At 51.0% G+C, this 16,852-nt stretch overlaps 1 protein-coding gene across 1 annotated transcript in view; it reads right to left on the bottom strand.

Annotated features, from left to right (window-relative positions):
* Positions 1 to 16,852, bottom strand: part of PTH1R (parathyroid hormone 1 receptor) — a 77,257-nt gene that overhangs the window by 6,922 nt on the left and 53,483 nt on the right. The window contains exons 5-9 of the mRNA XM_039548332.1: positions 15,424 to 15,518; positions 12,781 to 12,967; positions 9,587 to 9,740; positions 2,798 to 2,858; positions 827 to 893 (exon numbers count right to left, since the gene is read on the bottom strand). Of these exons, the coding sequence (XP_039404266.1) occupies positions 827 to 893; positions 2,798 to 2,858; positions 9,587 to 9,740; positions 12,781 to 12,967; positions 15,424 to 15,518 (564 nt within the window). The remainder of the gene's footprint in view (positions 1 to 826; positions 894 to 2,797; positions 2,859 to 9,586; positions 9,741 to 12,780; positions 12,968 to 15,423; positions 15,519 to 16,852) is intronic.

Below are 16,852 nucleotides of genomic sequence, written 5' to 3'. Positions count from 1 at the left end.
CTTCCAAGGCCTCCTGATTCGGGAGGCAGAGCCAGATTCCAAACTCTCCGGTCTGTGGAGAGATTCCTACCAAATCCACTCATGGATGAGCGGAAAGGGGGATGGGGTGGGATTTGTGGGAGTGGATGAGCTCTTTCACATGGATTCCATCAGGAGATGGAGAAGCCCAAGTAAATAGAGGCGGGGAGAAAGAGGGGAATTAATGGATTCATTGAAAGCAGGTTTAGCTAATTAGGACAGGGTTGACTGGTGCAGATAATTAAATCTTGTAAGGACCTCTCCAGCTTTGGAGAGCTTCTCCTGTGTTGGGATAATGTCACTTGGATCCTTTCTTTCCCTCCTGGCTCGGGGTTGGAATAATTCACCCTCAGTGACTGAAGATCCAATCAAAGCTGAGATGGTTTCATTTCCTTCCCACCTCTGAGGCTTTCCAAGCTTTTATCAGTTCAGAAAGAACGGGATGATCCCAAACCTTGCCTGGGAAACGCTTTGGTCCAGCTACAGAACCGAAATTCCATCTCTTCCCACTGGGGAGAACGTGCTACAAACCCTGGGAGCTTCCAGGATTGTCTGGGTTGGAAATATTGCCTTGAATGTTGGTTTCATTACTGATTTTAAGGTCTTATCCCTAAAAATGTGGGGTTTTTCTCTCCTTGGAGTGGCTCGGAAACCTTCAGCCACCAGAATTCCAGGTGGGACAAACATAAACCCCTCAAAGTGGATATGTAGGGATTTTTATAAGGCAGGATTTGGGTTAACAGGGAGTAGGAAATCCTGGATCAGCTCTTCCCAAGGGCCTCCCACCCCTCACTCACCCCATACTCACCACGATAGCTGCCAGGATGGGCACCTGAATAATCCACTTTAAATTGCCAGCACTCAAGTCCCAACACCTGAGGAGAGATGGACATCCCGTCAGGAAAGCATCGGAAGGGCAACGCTCCAGGGTTTCGTTGGGAAAAATCCCCCTGGACAGAGGAATTCCTCCAAAGCCTGGTCTAAGGACTTGGTCTAAGCCTGCCTGCACTCTGTGAGACTTTGGAATATCCCTTTCCCTGCTGTTCTACTGCTAAAAATGAGACTATTCCTACGGTTGGGATGGTTCTGCTCTCCGGAGGGTGAAGCTCTTTCCAGCTCTTCCCACACTCATCCAGACTTGTCCCTTCCAGGCAGGAACGGATCCTTTTCCACTTCTTCACTTCCTCACCAGAAAAAATCCCTGCATTTAAAGTGATCCAGGTTTCATGAACACGGGGGAGGCTGAACGGATGTAGGATCACAGAATCCTGGAATGGGTCGGGTTGGAAGGGACATTAAAGATGATTTCATTCCAAATCCTTGCCATGGGAGAGAGGTTGCTCCAAGCCCCGTCCAACTGGATTTGGGATGGGGCAGCCACAGTTTCTCTGGCACCCTGTGCCAGGACCTCCTCACCCTCACAGGGAAGAATTTTTCCCACTATCCCATCCATCCCCACCCTCTGGCAGTGGGAAGCCATTGCTTGTGTCCTGTCCCTCCAGTTCCTGATGAATAATCCCTCTCCAGCTTCCCTGTAGGCCTCTTCAATCCTGGCTACGTCCCTGCTCACGGCAGGGGGTTGGATTAAATGACCTTTCAAGGTCCTTTCCAACTCGACCATTCCATGATTCCCCCTCGGAATAAGCCTGGGGCCAGGTGGTGTCTGACACACGGGGACAGTGCTGGGCTTCCACACCCGCTTCCCGGGCTTCCTTCACCCCTGTCCTTGAAGGGACACCCAGCCAAGCCCCATGAAATCTTTCTCTCCATCCACCTTCAGTCCTTATCCCAGTGAGGACTGGAAGTGCCAGTTGGTGACGTGAATATTGGGATGTTGGGATGTTGGGATCCAGTCCTCCTCTGCCAAGAAGGGACGGGCACTCTTTGCTCCCAGGAGTTTCCAGAAGCCATTGGAAAAGGTGACTCAGTGTTAATTATTCTGCTGGAATTCTCTCCAGCCATGGAGATGGGAATGCCACAGGCTTTTCCTTATCCCATCCAGGTAACCTGACATGGCAGCCGCAGTTTTCCCAGACCAGCTCCTCAGGGAAAGCGAGGCCTGAAAACCCTCGGTGCTCCCTGGAAACCTCTGTGAGGATGAGCCGGTGTCACAGATGTGTCACCCTTCAGTAGCTCTGCTGATCCGCCCATCCCACCCTGGAGCTGAAATCCCCTGTGGAAAGTAGTGTCTTCCCAGGGAATGCCATTTGGGAATGCCTGGGGACCCTCTGCTGGAGGATCCTGGGCGCACGGAAGCTGTTGTGTGGTCAAGCCTGTGAATTTTGGGGGAAAGACCAGGCTGGATGGGGCTTGGAGCAACCTGGGACAGTGGGAGGTGTCCCTGTCCATGGCAGGGGTGGAACGGGATGAGCTTTAAGGTCTCTTCCAACCCAAACCTTGCTGGGATTGTAAAATCCATGGAGGAGTTACAGCTTCACCATCCCCCCACACCAAACTTCTCCAAGTGTGCTGCAGCTGCTGTGTCCCAAATTCATTCCCACTCATTCTGGATTTTAAGGATCCCTGTCTTGTCCCTGCCCAGCTGTGACACCGTCCCTTTATCCCCAGGGATAACAACTGCAGCTATTCCCAGTCATTGAATCCCGAAAAACGAAAGGAAAAATTATCCTTCCCTTCCATCCACCACCCTCCTCCAAAAGTGAATGACGTCAGAGTAGAATTCCAGCTTTGCCTGGTTCTTTTTCCCTTTGAATTCACCCACAAATCCCAGAAAAACGTTGCAGATAAAAGGGAGAGAAGCAAACCCAGGGGGACTTACTCTGTGTCGGCCAGAGTGGCTCTGACGCTGGCCCACACTGTGACAAACACAGCAGGGAGTCCTGCAAGAGAACACAGGTGACACGGGGTCAGTGGGGATCCGAGGGCTCTGGCACCAAAATTCCAGGTGGAGTGGGTTGGGGGAAAGGGGAAGGAGCAGTTTTTAATAATCCAGGCATAACCAAGGCTTGGAAAGGCTGAGCTTTCACATCTAGGAACGGAACGATCCCATTTGGAGTGCTCATGACACGGACACTGAGGGGCTGGAGTGTGTCCAGGGAAGGGAACGGAGCTGGGAAGGGGCTGGAGAATTCCTGAGGGAGCTGGGAAAGGGGCTCAGGCTGGAGCAAAGGAGGCTCAGGGGGGACCTTGTGGCTCTGCACAAGTCCCTGACAGGAGGGGGCAGCCGGGGGGGTCGGGCTCTGCTCGCAGGGAACGGGGACAGGAGGAGAGGGAATGACCAGGGGAGGCTCAGGGTGGATATTGGGAAAATTCCTCCTGGAAAGGGCTGTCCGGCCCTGGCACAGCTGCCCAGGGCAGGGGTGGAGTCCCCATTGCTGGAGGGATTTACCAGCCCTGTGGATGTGGCACCTGGGGACGTGGGGCAGGGGTGGCCTCGGCAGGGCTGGGGATGGTTGGACTCGATGATCTCTGAGGCCTGAGAGTGCTGGAACCTGAGAGACTGAAACTGGGCCTGGCCAACTCATCCCATGGGAAGCAGAGAACTCTGCTCTGGAGCGAGGCTGGGAGAGCTGGGAATGTTCCCCTGGAGAAGGGAAGGACACAGGGAGAGCTCCGAGCCCCTTGCAGGGCCTAAAGGGGCTCCAGGAGAGCTGCAGAGGGACTGGGGACAAGGCCTGGAGGGACAGGAGCCAGGGAATGGCTTCCCAGTGCCGGAGGGCAGGGCTGGATGGGAGATTGGGAATTGGGAATTGCTGGCTGGGAGGGTGGGGAGGGGCTGGGCTGGAATTGCCAGAGCAGCTGGGGCTGCCCCTGGATCCCTGGCAGTGCCCAAGGCCAGGCTGGACATTGGGGCTGGGAGCAGCCTGGGACAGTGGGAGGTGTCCCTGCCCATGGAATGGGGTGGGAATGGGATGATCCTTAAGACTGCTTCCAACCCAAACCATTCCCTGATTCCGTGATTCCAGTGGTTTTATGCAGTACACCTTTCCCAAGATACTTCCTTCCTTCCTTCACATCAAGGAAAAGTGGATCAGGAGTCAGGCTCAGGCCGTTTCTCCCAGAAAATCCCTGGATGGATTGGAAGCTCTGTTAAATGCAAGAGAGCTGCTGCACGAAGCAGAGACAGGCTAAAATTTAGGATTATGCTTCCAAAATATCCAGCCAAAGGTTCATTCCCAAATAAACCATCCTGATTTCAGCACAGCTACCCCAGGCCATCATCTTTTCCCTGTGAAACGTGGAAAAAAATCTCCCCAATATCCAAATGCAACCCTGTATTTATTTTTTTAGGGTCCAGTTATTTGTACAACCGAGTCCCCTACTGGCTTCCCTTAAAAAGCAGGATCCAATCCACAGTAGCTTCCACAAATTCGGGAAGAATGACCCCTTTCAGGTGGAAAAAAAAATTATTAAAAAATAAATAAAGGCGACATTTATCAGCGGGGACTGTGAAGAGGCTGTTCCCAGTCTAAGCTCACTGGGGCTCGGGGATAAGCCCAGGCTTAACTTTCAGCATGCACTTAAGTCTCATTAGGGTGCTTAAAGGTTTTCCTGACCACGGGGTGTGGAGCAGGGGCGGCTGTGTCCCAGTCCCCAGGACAACGGGGCCCTTATCCGGGCCGGGAGCTGGGAATGCCGGGGTAATCTAAGAAAGCATAAATAATTAAACACAGAGCCTCACTCAGGCCCAGCGCTCCTACAAAGCCACATTTGTAAGGAATTCATCCCGCTCCACAATTCCCTGGGCTGCTGGCACTGGGAAGAAAATCCTTGACCTGTAGCACTGGGAACTTGGAGCGAGGGAAGTGAGGGCTCCATCGGGGAAGGTGCTGATTCCTTCAGGCAGGCTCTTTCCTCCTCCCTGGTATCCATGTGCCCATGGAAAGGAGGGCAGGCTCTGGAATATCAGCAAAGGTTGAAATGGATTGGATTTTTCGGTGCTGTTCCAGTTTATATCCACTGAGGAACTGCCATGCCGAAAGGCTGGCAGTGAAATACTGGATATTCCCACTACCGCGAAGCTCCAAATCTGAAGGATGGATTTTTTGGGATTTGGACGTATTTGACAGGAATTTGTTCCTCTCTCGCCTGTCCTGAGCTCCAGAGGAGACACAATTCCCACTCTTACTAATCCTGTGCCAAGTTTGAGCTCCCAAGCAACAATAAAATACCCAGGGGAAAAGAGTTATCCCTAAAAATCCCAATGTGTACAGGGATGGATGGATGATGGATGTGGGATGGATGGATGGATGGATGGATGGATGGATGGATGGATGGATGGATGGGGGATGGATGATGGATGGATGGATGGATGGATGGATGGATGATGGATGGATGGATGGATGGGGGATGGATGGAGGGATGGATGGATGGATGGATGGATGGATGGATGGATGGGGGATGGATGGATGGGGGATGGATGGAGGGATGGATGGATTAATGGACAGACGGATGGATGGATGGATGGATGGATTAATGGATGGATGATGGATGGATGACGGATGGATGGATGGATGGATGGATTGATTAATGGATGGATGGATGGATGGATGGATGGATTAATGGACAGATGGATGGATGGATGGATTAATGGATGGATGGATTCATGGATGGGTGGATGGATGGATTAATGGATGGATGGATTCATGGATTGGTGGATGGATGGATTAATGGACAGACGGATGGATGGATGGATGGATGGATGGATGGATTAATGGATGCATGGATGGATGCATGGACGGATGGATGGATGGATGGATGGATGGATGGATGGATGGAGGGATGGATGGATGGATTAATGGATGCATGGATGGATGCATGGACGGATGGATGGATGGATGGATGGATGGATGGATGGAGGGATGGATGGATGCATGGATGGATGGATGGATGACAGATGGATGGATGGATGGATGGAGGGATGGATGGATTAATGGATGGATGGATTCATGGATTGGTGGATGGATGGATTAATGGACAGACGGATGGATGGATGGATGGATGGATGGAGGGATGGATGATGGATGGATGACGGATGGATGGATGGATGGATGGAGGGATGGATGGAGGATGGAGGGATGGATGGATGGATTAATGGATGGATGGATGGATGCATGGACGGATGGATGGATGGATGGATGGATGGATGGATGGAGGGATGGATGGATGGATTAATGGATGCATGGATGGATGCATGGACGGATGGATGGATGGATGGATGGATGGACGGACGGATGGATGCATGGATCTCCTCCCCGCTGCCTCCGGCCCAGCCCCGCCATGCTGCAAGCGACCTTTACAGAATCCACATTGTATGCGCTGTGCATTTCCAGCCACACACACAGTGTGTACAATGCAGGTGCTATAAAGTCAGGAATCTCCCCAGCAGCTGGAAAACGGGAAAGAGCCGCTGGCCACTCCACCCCTCGGGGGCTTTTCCCGTGTCCGTGCCTCCCAGCATTTGGAAAAATGAGTTGCATGCATGCGGAGTGAGGCAGCAACTGCTGGAAGGGAGTTTAGGAATAAAGACCTTGTGTAGGTGTGGGAATTCGAGTCTCAATTCCCTGGGATTTAAAAGCCGCTCTGAGGAACAATGCCTGTGTTTTATGAGTCCCTGCGCGTCCCGTTTCCCTGATATAAAATGGGAATAATAATTATAATACTTTTAAGGCCTCTGGTCCTGCTTGGTACAAATTTTTCCGGGAAGGATGATTCCTGCTTAGATAAACACGCAGGGCTCCCCATCATGGATTTTTGGAGCACCTCCCACCATCCTTTTTATCTTTTCCAGGTGTCCCTGCAATCCCCAATTTGCTGAAACCCAGGGCAGCCCAGCCGCATGTGTGGGAATTAACGTGGTGTGAAGGAAAAATGCCAATGGAACCAGCTTGGGTTTCCTGGCTATTGGTCATGGTTCCTAAACTTCCTTCAGAAAACAGCTGCAGGGAGCTGGGAGTCTCCCGAGGGATTTATTGTTGCCCATAATGTCATTATTTATTTATTTTGGGTGAGTGCTGGCACGGGATGAGTTCCCTTCCGTCAGCAGGGTCTCCCTTGGAAGAAGGGAATTGAGGGCTTTGATGGAGCTTGTGCCAGTGAGGATGTGGATTGAAAACACCGGACAGAAATCCATGGAGCTAACATCAAAGAATTGCTCTTCGTCCTGCTTTTCCCAGAAATAAGATGCTGTAGGGTGATTTTTCGCTCCCTGTTTCCACCTTGGAGATTTCCAGGCAGGACAAATCCAGCACCGATTATTGCCAGGATATCCCAGTTTTGGGGGCAAACTTGTCTTTTCTGTGAATAGTTATCCATCCCTGACTCCCTGTCACTCACTGCTGCGGTGTGGGCAGCATCCAGTGCCCACTGCAGGGAACTGGAATTTTTCCACTGTCTCCAGTGGCTCCTGGATTGGTTTGCCCTTTCCAGTGCCCAAAAATTATCCAAACAATCCGCCTGTGCGGGTGCCTGTGTGGACATTATCATCCCAATCCAAACAAAGCGATCCCAACTGCCACCGGAGGGATCCTGTGTTCTCATTCCAGAGGAATTTCCATGGAGCAGCCTCAGGCTCCTGGGAGCCCAGGGATGCTGGCTGTTGTGACAGGTGTGACTCCAGCCCTGTGGTCGCTCCGATAAAATGATTATTCCCTGGCAGCACTCGGGTGAATTAACGAGAGCAATCCCTGCCTGTCCCGCTGTTTTCCTTTGGTTTTGCTTGTTAAACACATGGCATTATTTTCCAGCTGCTTCCCTCTCTTCCCGAATTCCCTCCAGGGAATTGCTTCTTTAAGTCTGCTCTGAGCAGCTTAATGTCATTTTTTTGAGAGGCGATTTTTGCAGAGCTTGAAGGTTTGGAAGAAGATGAGTTTATTTCTCTTTCTTTAATTTAATTTCTTTGGGGTTTGGTTCATTCGCTTTAGCAGAGAGGTGCCATCCAAAGCCCTCTCTGTCCCTCAGCAGCTGAGATAAGAAATGCCAAATCCCCAAAATAGACTCCCAAAATTATCTGGGTTACGAGGGACCTTAAATCCCATCTCATTCCACCTCCTGCCAAAGGGCAGGGACAACTTCCACTATCCCAGGTTGCTCCAAGCCCCGTCAACTATCTCTTAATTTATTGATTTTCCCAAAATTTTTCCAGCTGTGCAGGACGAGGCTTTTCCTGAGAGATGGATTCCCACTTTGGGATATTTCTGTATTTACACTTCCCATCTTTATCATCCATCAGCACCAGCAGTTTCTGACCTGTGGAGCAGCTGAACAGGAGGCTTGGAAGGAACTTCTTCCTCATATCCCATTTGGGAAGGAGAAAGGCCGGAAAGAGCCCTGTCCTGGAGTATTGAATCCCAAAAATCTGCAGTCCTTCCTAAACTCAGTTCTGTGTTCCCTGCCTTGCTCCGAGCTCCACTGTTAGAGAGAGCCACCAGCTTTTTTCCATAAAAATCACATCCTGGAATGGGGAATGGGGTGGTGCCCACATGAACCTTGTCCTAAAATGCAGTCAGGATGTGGCCAGGTGGATTTGGGGTCTGGAATCTGGGAAGTGGTGCTGGGCCAGGTAACCACAGGCCCCCTGGATGGGTTTTCCTGCTGTAATTCCTGTTTAAACCCACACCCCATTATCCTTCCTTACATCCTCAAGGATCATCGGAAACATTCCCTGTTCTCCTCCCAACCCCCAGACTCCGAGACAACCATGGGCAGTTGTTTTATTGTCCCAGCACCTCGTAACTCCCGGGAAGCCAAAATTAAAGCCAGGAGTGAACAGAAATCCCATTCTCCTCCGAAATGTGCGTGCCCGCAACGTCTTCTCCTAATGAGCCCCTTCCCTGCGCCCACATCCCGCCCCTTTCTCATTACTCAGGGAAAAGATGCCCAAGTTGAAAGAAAAGGAAAATAAAAAAGCCTTCCCCACAAATTGCAGGTTTCCAGCAGGGTTCCAAGGCTCAGGAGACCTCAAGGATTTTAAGCAGCTGAGGTTTGAGGGAGGAAATCAGAGCTCGGGGCTCTCATTGGGAGCAGATGCTCCAAACCTCCCACAGATTTCTGCCCCTCCAGCTCAGCGCTGGTTTCTCAGCAGGAGGTCCTGGGGAGTGATGGGGATAACTCCCTAAAACCGGCTGCCTCACCCCAAATTTAGCCCTCGCTTTTCCTGCCCTGGGAGGGTGGCAAGATGTGGGGGTGGTGAGGCACCGCCAGAGATTTGGGGCTGCCCCTGGATCCCTGCAAATTCCCAAGGCCGGGTTGGACGGGGCTTGGAGCAGCCTGGGACACTGGGAGGTGTCCCTGCCCCTGGCAGGGTGGGGACTGGATGGGCTTTAAGGTCCCTTCCAACCCAACGCATCCTGGGATTCCCTGGATCTTTGTGCTGCCTCTCCAAGCCTGAGCTAATCCTTCTGGAGACTCTGGAAGTGCCACAGTGTAATCACCACCATTCAGGAATGATAAAGGCTTCCCAGGATGGAAAACCTGTCCTTGCGAGCGTCCCACAATGCTCATCCTGCCTCCATGCCCTCTCCCATATTTCCGTTCATCCACAGTTTCCTTCAAGAACCACCTCCAAGAGGCTCTTCCAGGTGATCCCTGAGGAGCAGCCGTGACTTACCCCAGCCAAATAATGTGAATCCCCAAAGATATTTCTTCTCTGAGAAAAATGCCATGAAGATGAGGCTGTGGAGATAGAGCCCTTCCACCAGGATCCAGTAGTAATTGGTTGCCAGGAAGTAGAGGAAGAAGGTGACGGCCACTTTACAGCCCACCTGCAGCGACCACAGAAGGACAGAGAAGGAACACGGGGTGAAATTCTCGTGCTGCACAAACAAGGCGAGGCGGGGTGGGAAAACAAGGCTCAGGAAGGAAAAAATTTAATCAGAAGATTTCCTTGCAGGGTTTTTAAAAGGAAAATCTGTGGGAGAACAGGAGAGATGAAGAGTTGGGAAAGAACTCCTGAGCCAAAGGGGATTTTTCCAACAGCAGGTGAGTTGGGAGGAGGAGGAGAAGAGATGATGGTCTGATCCTGCTCTCTCCCAGCCCGGTGATGAGGGGCTCACACACTTCCTGGGGCAGTTGTGTTCCACCTTTTCCCTGTTTTTCATCTTTCCCTGTGTTTCATCTTTCCCTGTGTTTCATCTTTCCCTGTGTTTCATCTTTTCCCTGTGTTTCCTGCTCATGTTGGAGGCCAAAGGGCTTTGGCCAAGTTGTCCTGGTCTGGGTGTCCTGCCGAAGTCACAACACCTGGAATTATAACTCCTTCCTCAGCTCGTGGAGAGACCAAGGTGGGATGAAGTCACCCCATCCTGACATGGATGTCCAAGCCGGGATCCTCCAGGTCAGTCCTCAACAAAGACATCCCAGATGGTTCCTGCTGCCTTTGGAGCCAGGTGTTCCAAGAGCAAACAGCACCCGGAGGTTTTCCCCCTGGAAATGTCAAGGTGTTTCCAGAGCAGACCTGAGCTGCAAGGGGGGAGATCTGGGAGAGACTTCCAGGACATCCTGGTGTTAAATGGGCTCCTAAGCTGAGCTCTCGCTCCACACTGAGCTGAAATCCTTTGGGTTTTGGGAGCCAAACCCCGACTGTGACCCAACACTCCCTTGGGACAGAGTGGGACAAAGGCACCCTTCTTCCCAATTTCTCAGCTCCAGAGTAGAGAAAGGCTGCAAAATACTGGGATTGATCCGTACAAAGACACCTCTTGTCAGTGTGGATATCCTTGGAGTCAGGGAAGGTGGATTTCCCAGGAATTCTGGGACTACCTTGGCAGTGGTACATCTTTGTGCTGCCCTTTCCTTTGATTAATACAAAGGACTGACAGAAAATTCCAATAATACCTTGGAAATAAAAAGAGAATTTTTTTTATCCTGGCACAGCTCTTATGCTAATTTTTTGTCAATCAATATACACATCTATACCTATATTTGCATATTGATAAGATATGCACACATGGCACTCATTTTCTTTCATCGACAGAGCTAAATGGATTAATTAATGGATTAATTAAAAATCCCCATAAATTCAATAATATTTTTTGTATTTATAAAAAGTCCCCATTTAGGCTTGATAATATTTTCTATATTTATTTTTTGTCTTTATTGCCTCATGCGGGGAACACGAGGCAATAATTGCAAAGTTCCCTCTTCATTCGGAAACAAAAGAAATCCAGTAATTGTCGCCTTCGTCGCTTGTTTGCCTTGCAATTCCAAAGAGTGGGAAACGCCATTAAATGCTAATATCCAAAGAATGCCATAGATTATCCTAATTATTCCTTATAATGAGCCCGGCATGAGGAGAAACTCCAAACAATGCAGTGAAACATTCTGTGTTCTTTCCAAAAAAAAAAAAAGAGTGTTGGGAGTGTGTTGAGTGAGACTCCGTAAATTAATGACACAGATCTCCGGGATGGGAAGGGAACACAATGACAAAGTTCCACTTGGGACACTCGGATGCACAGTGGGATATTCCCAAATCCTCTGATTTTTCGCAGGGTGTTGCTGGTCCCTGGTTGTAGCACAAGCTGGGAAACACTTGAGAAGACAAACAAATCCACAGGCGGGAAGTTTATCCCAGAATCCCTGAGGTTGGAAAAGACCTCCAAAACCATCAAGTCCAAGCTCTGTCCGATCCCCAGCAGAGCACTGAGTGCCACCTCCAGGAATTCCTTGGACACCTCCAGGGATGGGGACTCCAAACCCCCCTGGGCAGCTCCAAGGCCTGATCCTCCTTTCCATGGAGAAATTCCTGCTGCTGTCCACCCTGAGCCTCCCCTGGTCATTCCCTCTCCTCCTGTCCCTGTTCCCTGCGAGCAGAGCCCGACCCCCCCGGCTGCCCCCTCCTGTCAGGGACTTGTGGGGAGTGAGAAGGTGCCACACCCAGGATTCCATGGGAAATCCGTGATGGGACCTATGACAAGGAGAGCCGAGAGCTTCAGGATGCGGGAAGCATGAGGATGGGCTTCCTCCCCCCAAGCACATGGACAATGCAGATATGGCCATCAGAGATTTCCACACAGTGAAAAGCCCATGGAATTTTGGAGAAGAGTCTGAGTGACCTCCCTTCCATTTTTATTTTGGGATGTTGACTCGTCTGCCTGGGTTGGCTGGACTGACTGAACCGACCGTAAATGGAACCTGAGGTTCAGGCTGGACTTAGGAGGAATTTCTCCATGGAAAGGGCGATCAGGCCTTGGAAGGGGCTGCCCAGGGAGGCTTGGCGTCCCCAACCCTGGAGGTGTCCAAGGAATTCCTGGGTGTGACACTCGGTGCTCTGGGCTGGGGACAATGTGGGGATCGGGCACCCACCAACCATTCCAAGGTTGGCTGACCTTGGAATTCTTTTCCAACCTCAGTGATTCTGTCCGAGGTCCCTCTCACAGACACCTCCTTTTTGCAGATGAGCCCCACCGTTTCCCATGACACCTCATCATCCCTCCATTTTCCCTTCCAAAATGTCTTTTTTCCATATGGGAGTGAGAAAAGTTGTGCATTCCCCATCCCTGGAAGTGTTGTGAGCCAAGCTGGATGCGCCTTGTGCTGGGATGGTCAGAAGTGTTTCCACAGCCAGAAATTCCGGGGAGTATCGGGGGAATGTAGATGGGAATCAAGCTGTCAACCTTGACTGCCGTGGGAAGAGCTTTTCCTTAGCTCAGGAATTGGGCAATCCCTCTGAAACTGTGGGAATGGGAAAAGATGGGAGGGGGCTGTGAAAGGTGTGTAGGGTGGAAAACTCCCCGAAAGAGGGAAAGTGTTGAACAGAGAGGACAAAGACATGAAATCCTGGGAAAACACTGCTCTGGGAATACTCACAAACTGCGACTTATCCGCTGGAGGTGCTTCCGTGATGGATTTCAAGTCCTCCTCAGAGATCCGCTCCATCTCCTCCAGGGCTGACCCGGAGTACAGGACCGCGTCCTTCACGAAGATGCTGACGGCTCTCAGCATGAAGGACACAAACAGGTGCATGTGGATGTAGTTCCTAGTGCAGTGCAAACGTCTGGAAGAGGAGAAAAAAAAGGATTGGGAAGCTTAGTCCAACTGTTGGATGGAGTCATGGCCACCTCTGGCTCCAGAGAGCCCCAGCTGCTCCCGCCGGCACCGTGTCCCCATGGGGAGCAGAGTGAGGGTCACTGCTCCCTGTGCTCCCGGGGGGTTGGGAAATGGATTAATACCTGCTCCAGGCGCTTCAGGTAATCATGGAATCATGGAATGGTTTGGGTTGGATGGGACCCTAAAGCCCATCCAGTGCCACCCCTGCCACAGGCGGTGGACACAGATCGTGGACACCTCCCACTATCCCAGGAGCTCCAAGCCCCAATGTCCAGCCTGGCCTTGGACACTGCCAGGGATCCAGGGGCAGCCCCAGCTGCTCTGGGCACCCTGTGCCAGGGCCTCCCCACCCTTCCAGCCAGGAATTCCTTCCTAAAATCCGCTTTAACCCTGCCCTCTGGCAGTGGGAAGCCATTCCCGCTCTCCTATCCACACTTGCCCTTGGATTCCAGAGGCTCCAGAACTTTTGGCCAGTGGAAACCTCACAGAGCTTCCTGTAAACCGTTAATTTTTGTGTCCAGCCCAATTTAGGAGCAACTCCAGCAGTAACTCCGGTGTGGTGGGCTGTTCTCCCTGTTTCCTGCTGGAAACATTATCCTTTGTGGGCTCCACCCCAGCAATGGCAGCGGCGACCCCACAAATCCTGGTTGTAAAGCGCTTTAAGGTCCTTTTTGGGGGAAAAGCTGTTTTGGGGCTGGTCAGAGGTGAATGGATCAGAGACAGGAACGAGAGGTATATTTTAGGATCAGGAATCAGGATTTCGGGGAAGAAGGAATTGACCTCTTGGGATCCTCTCTGTCCTCTGGAGCTCTGTTGCCATGCCGGGATTTACGAATGGATTTACGAATGGATTTACATCCTCTTAAATCGCAATAATCTGCACTAATTAAAAGCCGTGTTTTCATCCCTTTCAGAGGATGTTATGATAACAACCCCACTTGTTCTCTGCGCTTTTAGAATCCAAATCACACCAAGTGGAACTGATGAGGTTTAAATGAAGATTGGCTTTGTTCCCCGCATTTAAAGGGAGTCAGTGAATCTCTGCATTAGCAAGGATAAAATCTGGCTTGATCCCTGCTGCTGCTCTGATCCTTGGGATAAAGATGCTCCAGCACAGGTGCTCTGGGCTGGAAATGAAGTGCTCCGAGTACGTGGATAAAGAAAAACCAGGAATTCTCCTATGTACGTGGACATGGAATATTTTAACAACCTTGCCAGTGTCCAGTGGGAAATGAAACGGAGGGGAAAGGTTGGGAGAACTGGAGTGTGCTGGAGGGACGGGGTCTGCATTCCCCTTTGGATTGGGCGTGTCATGGATTTGGGATTTGCTATCCAGGCAAACCCCCAACACCTTTTGCTGTCTGCAGAGAGCTCTGAGCACTTCCAGAGCCCAAAGACACACATTTTATTCCCAGTGTCCCATGCCCAGGGCTTGGCTCGAGCTTCCCAAATCCCTCTGCAGAAATCACAGGGCTGTTCTGGCCCCCTCAGCTCTTGTCCAGGTCCTGCTGGTTTTTTAGGAGAAGACACGAGCAGACATTGAAGGGAAGCAAATCTGGGGCTCAGGGTTTGGGGTCACCCTGCTCTATCAGCTCACCAGATAGAACATTCCCAAAGGACAAATTCCTGGATATGGGTGACACCTTTCATCCCTCCCATCCAACTCTCTCTATGCCAGCAAGAATCCCAGAATCCCAGAACGGTTTGGGCTGGAAGGAACCTTAAGGATCATCCCATTCCAACCCCAACACCTTCCACTATCCCAGGTTTCTCCAAGCCCTGTCCAACCTGGCCTTGGACACTTCCAGGGATGGAAGAGGCAACGTTGGATCTAAGGAATGGATAATGAGGGTTCAAAGTGGTGTTTAGGGGTGTAAATCCCTTGGCGGGGATGGTGGGAAGGGAGGGGACACAAACAGAGTCAGGAGGGTCATTTTTGGATCCCTGGGAGCAGCAGCAGCACGGGGAGATTGGATGAACTATCCTGGAACTTTTCCATCCCTTTCAACTGGTTTATCCTTCACGAGCATTCGGATTTAGAGTGGAATTTCCCTCAGGAAACCTTATTTATCTGCAAATCAGCCATCCAAAGCTAAGCCGGTCACCTGCAGGGACAACAGGGACAGAAAACCCTGGACAGTCTTCCAAGGGATTCCTGGAGACGCCCCTCTTCCCGTTTGCTGCAAAGAGGGCCTGGAAAGCTCCACTTGAGGGAAGCAGAAGGAATTCCAACACCCCACCCACCGTCCCCCAGGAAGTTTGCCCTAAGTGACCCTAAACACAGCCCAAATCACAGGCGCCACCGCCACTGGTGGCTTCCTGAACTGCGCCACCCCAATTTCATCCTTCCGGAAAAACCGGAGGCTTTTCCAGTGTCGCTTAGGTAAAAACAGAGCCGCCTACCTGAAGTATCCCAGGATAAGGACAGCAACTGTGAGGGATCCCAGGGAGATGGAGTATCCAACAGTATAAATCAAATAGAGGCGATCAAAGACCTCCTGCAGCAGAAACGATGGAGAAAACAGCGTCACATTGGGAACGCGGCCCTACTGCACCATCACACAACCCTGGCAGCGCACAGAGCCCAGATCCTCAGGGAATCCCGTCCTTTTGGCAGCTTGGGAAGTGGGGTGTGTGTTCCCTGAGGTGGGGAGATGGGATTTCCCCCAGGGATTCATGATGGAGTTGGGTTCATCCCCTACCTGGGAGTTTCGCGGTATTTTCATCCCAAAGGAACCCAAAAGCACTTTACAAGCCCTCAGCCCAGCCCAAGGATCACTTGGGAATTTTTGCCTGGACGAAATGCCTGCTGAGCTGGGAATTTTGCAAGGGATTCATGATGGAGTTGGGTTCATCCCATACCTGGGAGTTTCACGGTATTGTCATCCCAAAGGAACCCAAAAGCGCTTTACAAACTCTTGGCCCAATCACTTGGGAATTTTTACCAGGACAAAATGCCTGCTGAGCTGGGAATTTTGCTGGAATTGTACAATTTAGCCATTGCTGGATAACTGATGTCCAGCCTGGGGGAGTGCAACTCATCCCAGAAAACATGGGAAGGAAATGCTTTGGCTATGGGATATGAGGAAAAAATCACCTGCATTTATTTTTCCCTTTTTTTAATCCAAATCAGCCTCTGCCTGTGGTTATCCAATCCAGACACGACCTGAGCTTGCCAAAATCCCATTGGAAAAGCTCCTGTAACAGGAGAATTCCTAATAATTAATCCTTCGGGAGGCTTTAGGTTGCTATTTTCTAAAGTTGGCCTTGAAACCCTGAGGTTTCCATTAAATATCGGGATATTTTCCTTAATCCCGCCGGGACACGCAGCTGAACTCAGGGATTCCTGGAAAGGGTTAAAATGCCTGCCCCTCATCCCAGCCTGTCCTGCCTTTCCCAGCCTGAAATTAGAAACAAATCCCAAAAAACCCAACCAATCCAGCATCTTTCTCCTCATTCCCTCCTCTCCCTCGCCCCGCCCACGGGGCTGCAATAACATCGGGAATGCTGGGCTCTGAATGACAGCTCTGATTGGGATTTGAGGCTTGGAACGCTGGCCTGGAATGCCAAACCTCAGCCCTATTACATCAGAATCCGCAGATTTGGGAATGTTTCTCTGCGGTTTGCACTGGAGGAGCGAAGCCCTTGCCAACATTAATTTACCGAGTGTGTCTGTGCGTATTTATGTGATATTTTTATAGATTTTTATAGATCTGTCTGTGGAGGCAGCGGGCCCCGAAAAGCCAAGAAGAGGAGATTTCAAAGCTTCCAGGGAAAAACAGCCTGGCGTGACTTTCCTGCTGCCAAGCTGGAATCCTCTTGGAGCTGGAGA

Source organism: Corvus cornix, chromosome 2 (assembly GCF_000738735.6).
Source record: "Corvus cornix cornix isolate S_Up_H32 chromosome 2, ASM73873v5, whole genome shotgun sequence".
NCBI classification, from domain to species: domain Eukaryota; kingdom Metazoa; phylum Chordata; class Aves; order Passeriformes; family Corvidae; genus Corvus; species Corvus cornix.
The sequence above is the reverse complement of the archived record's forward strand: the minus strand, read 5'-3'. Positions and strand labels throughout refer to the sequence as shown.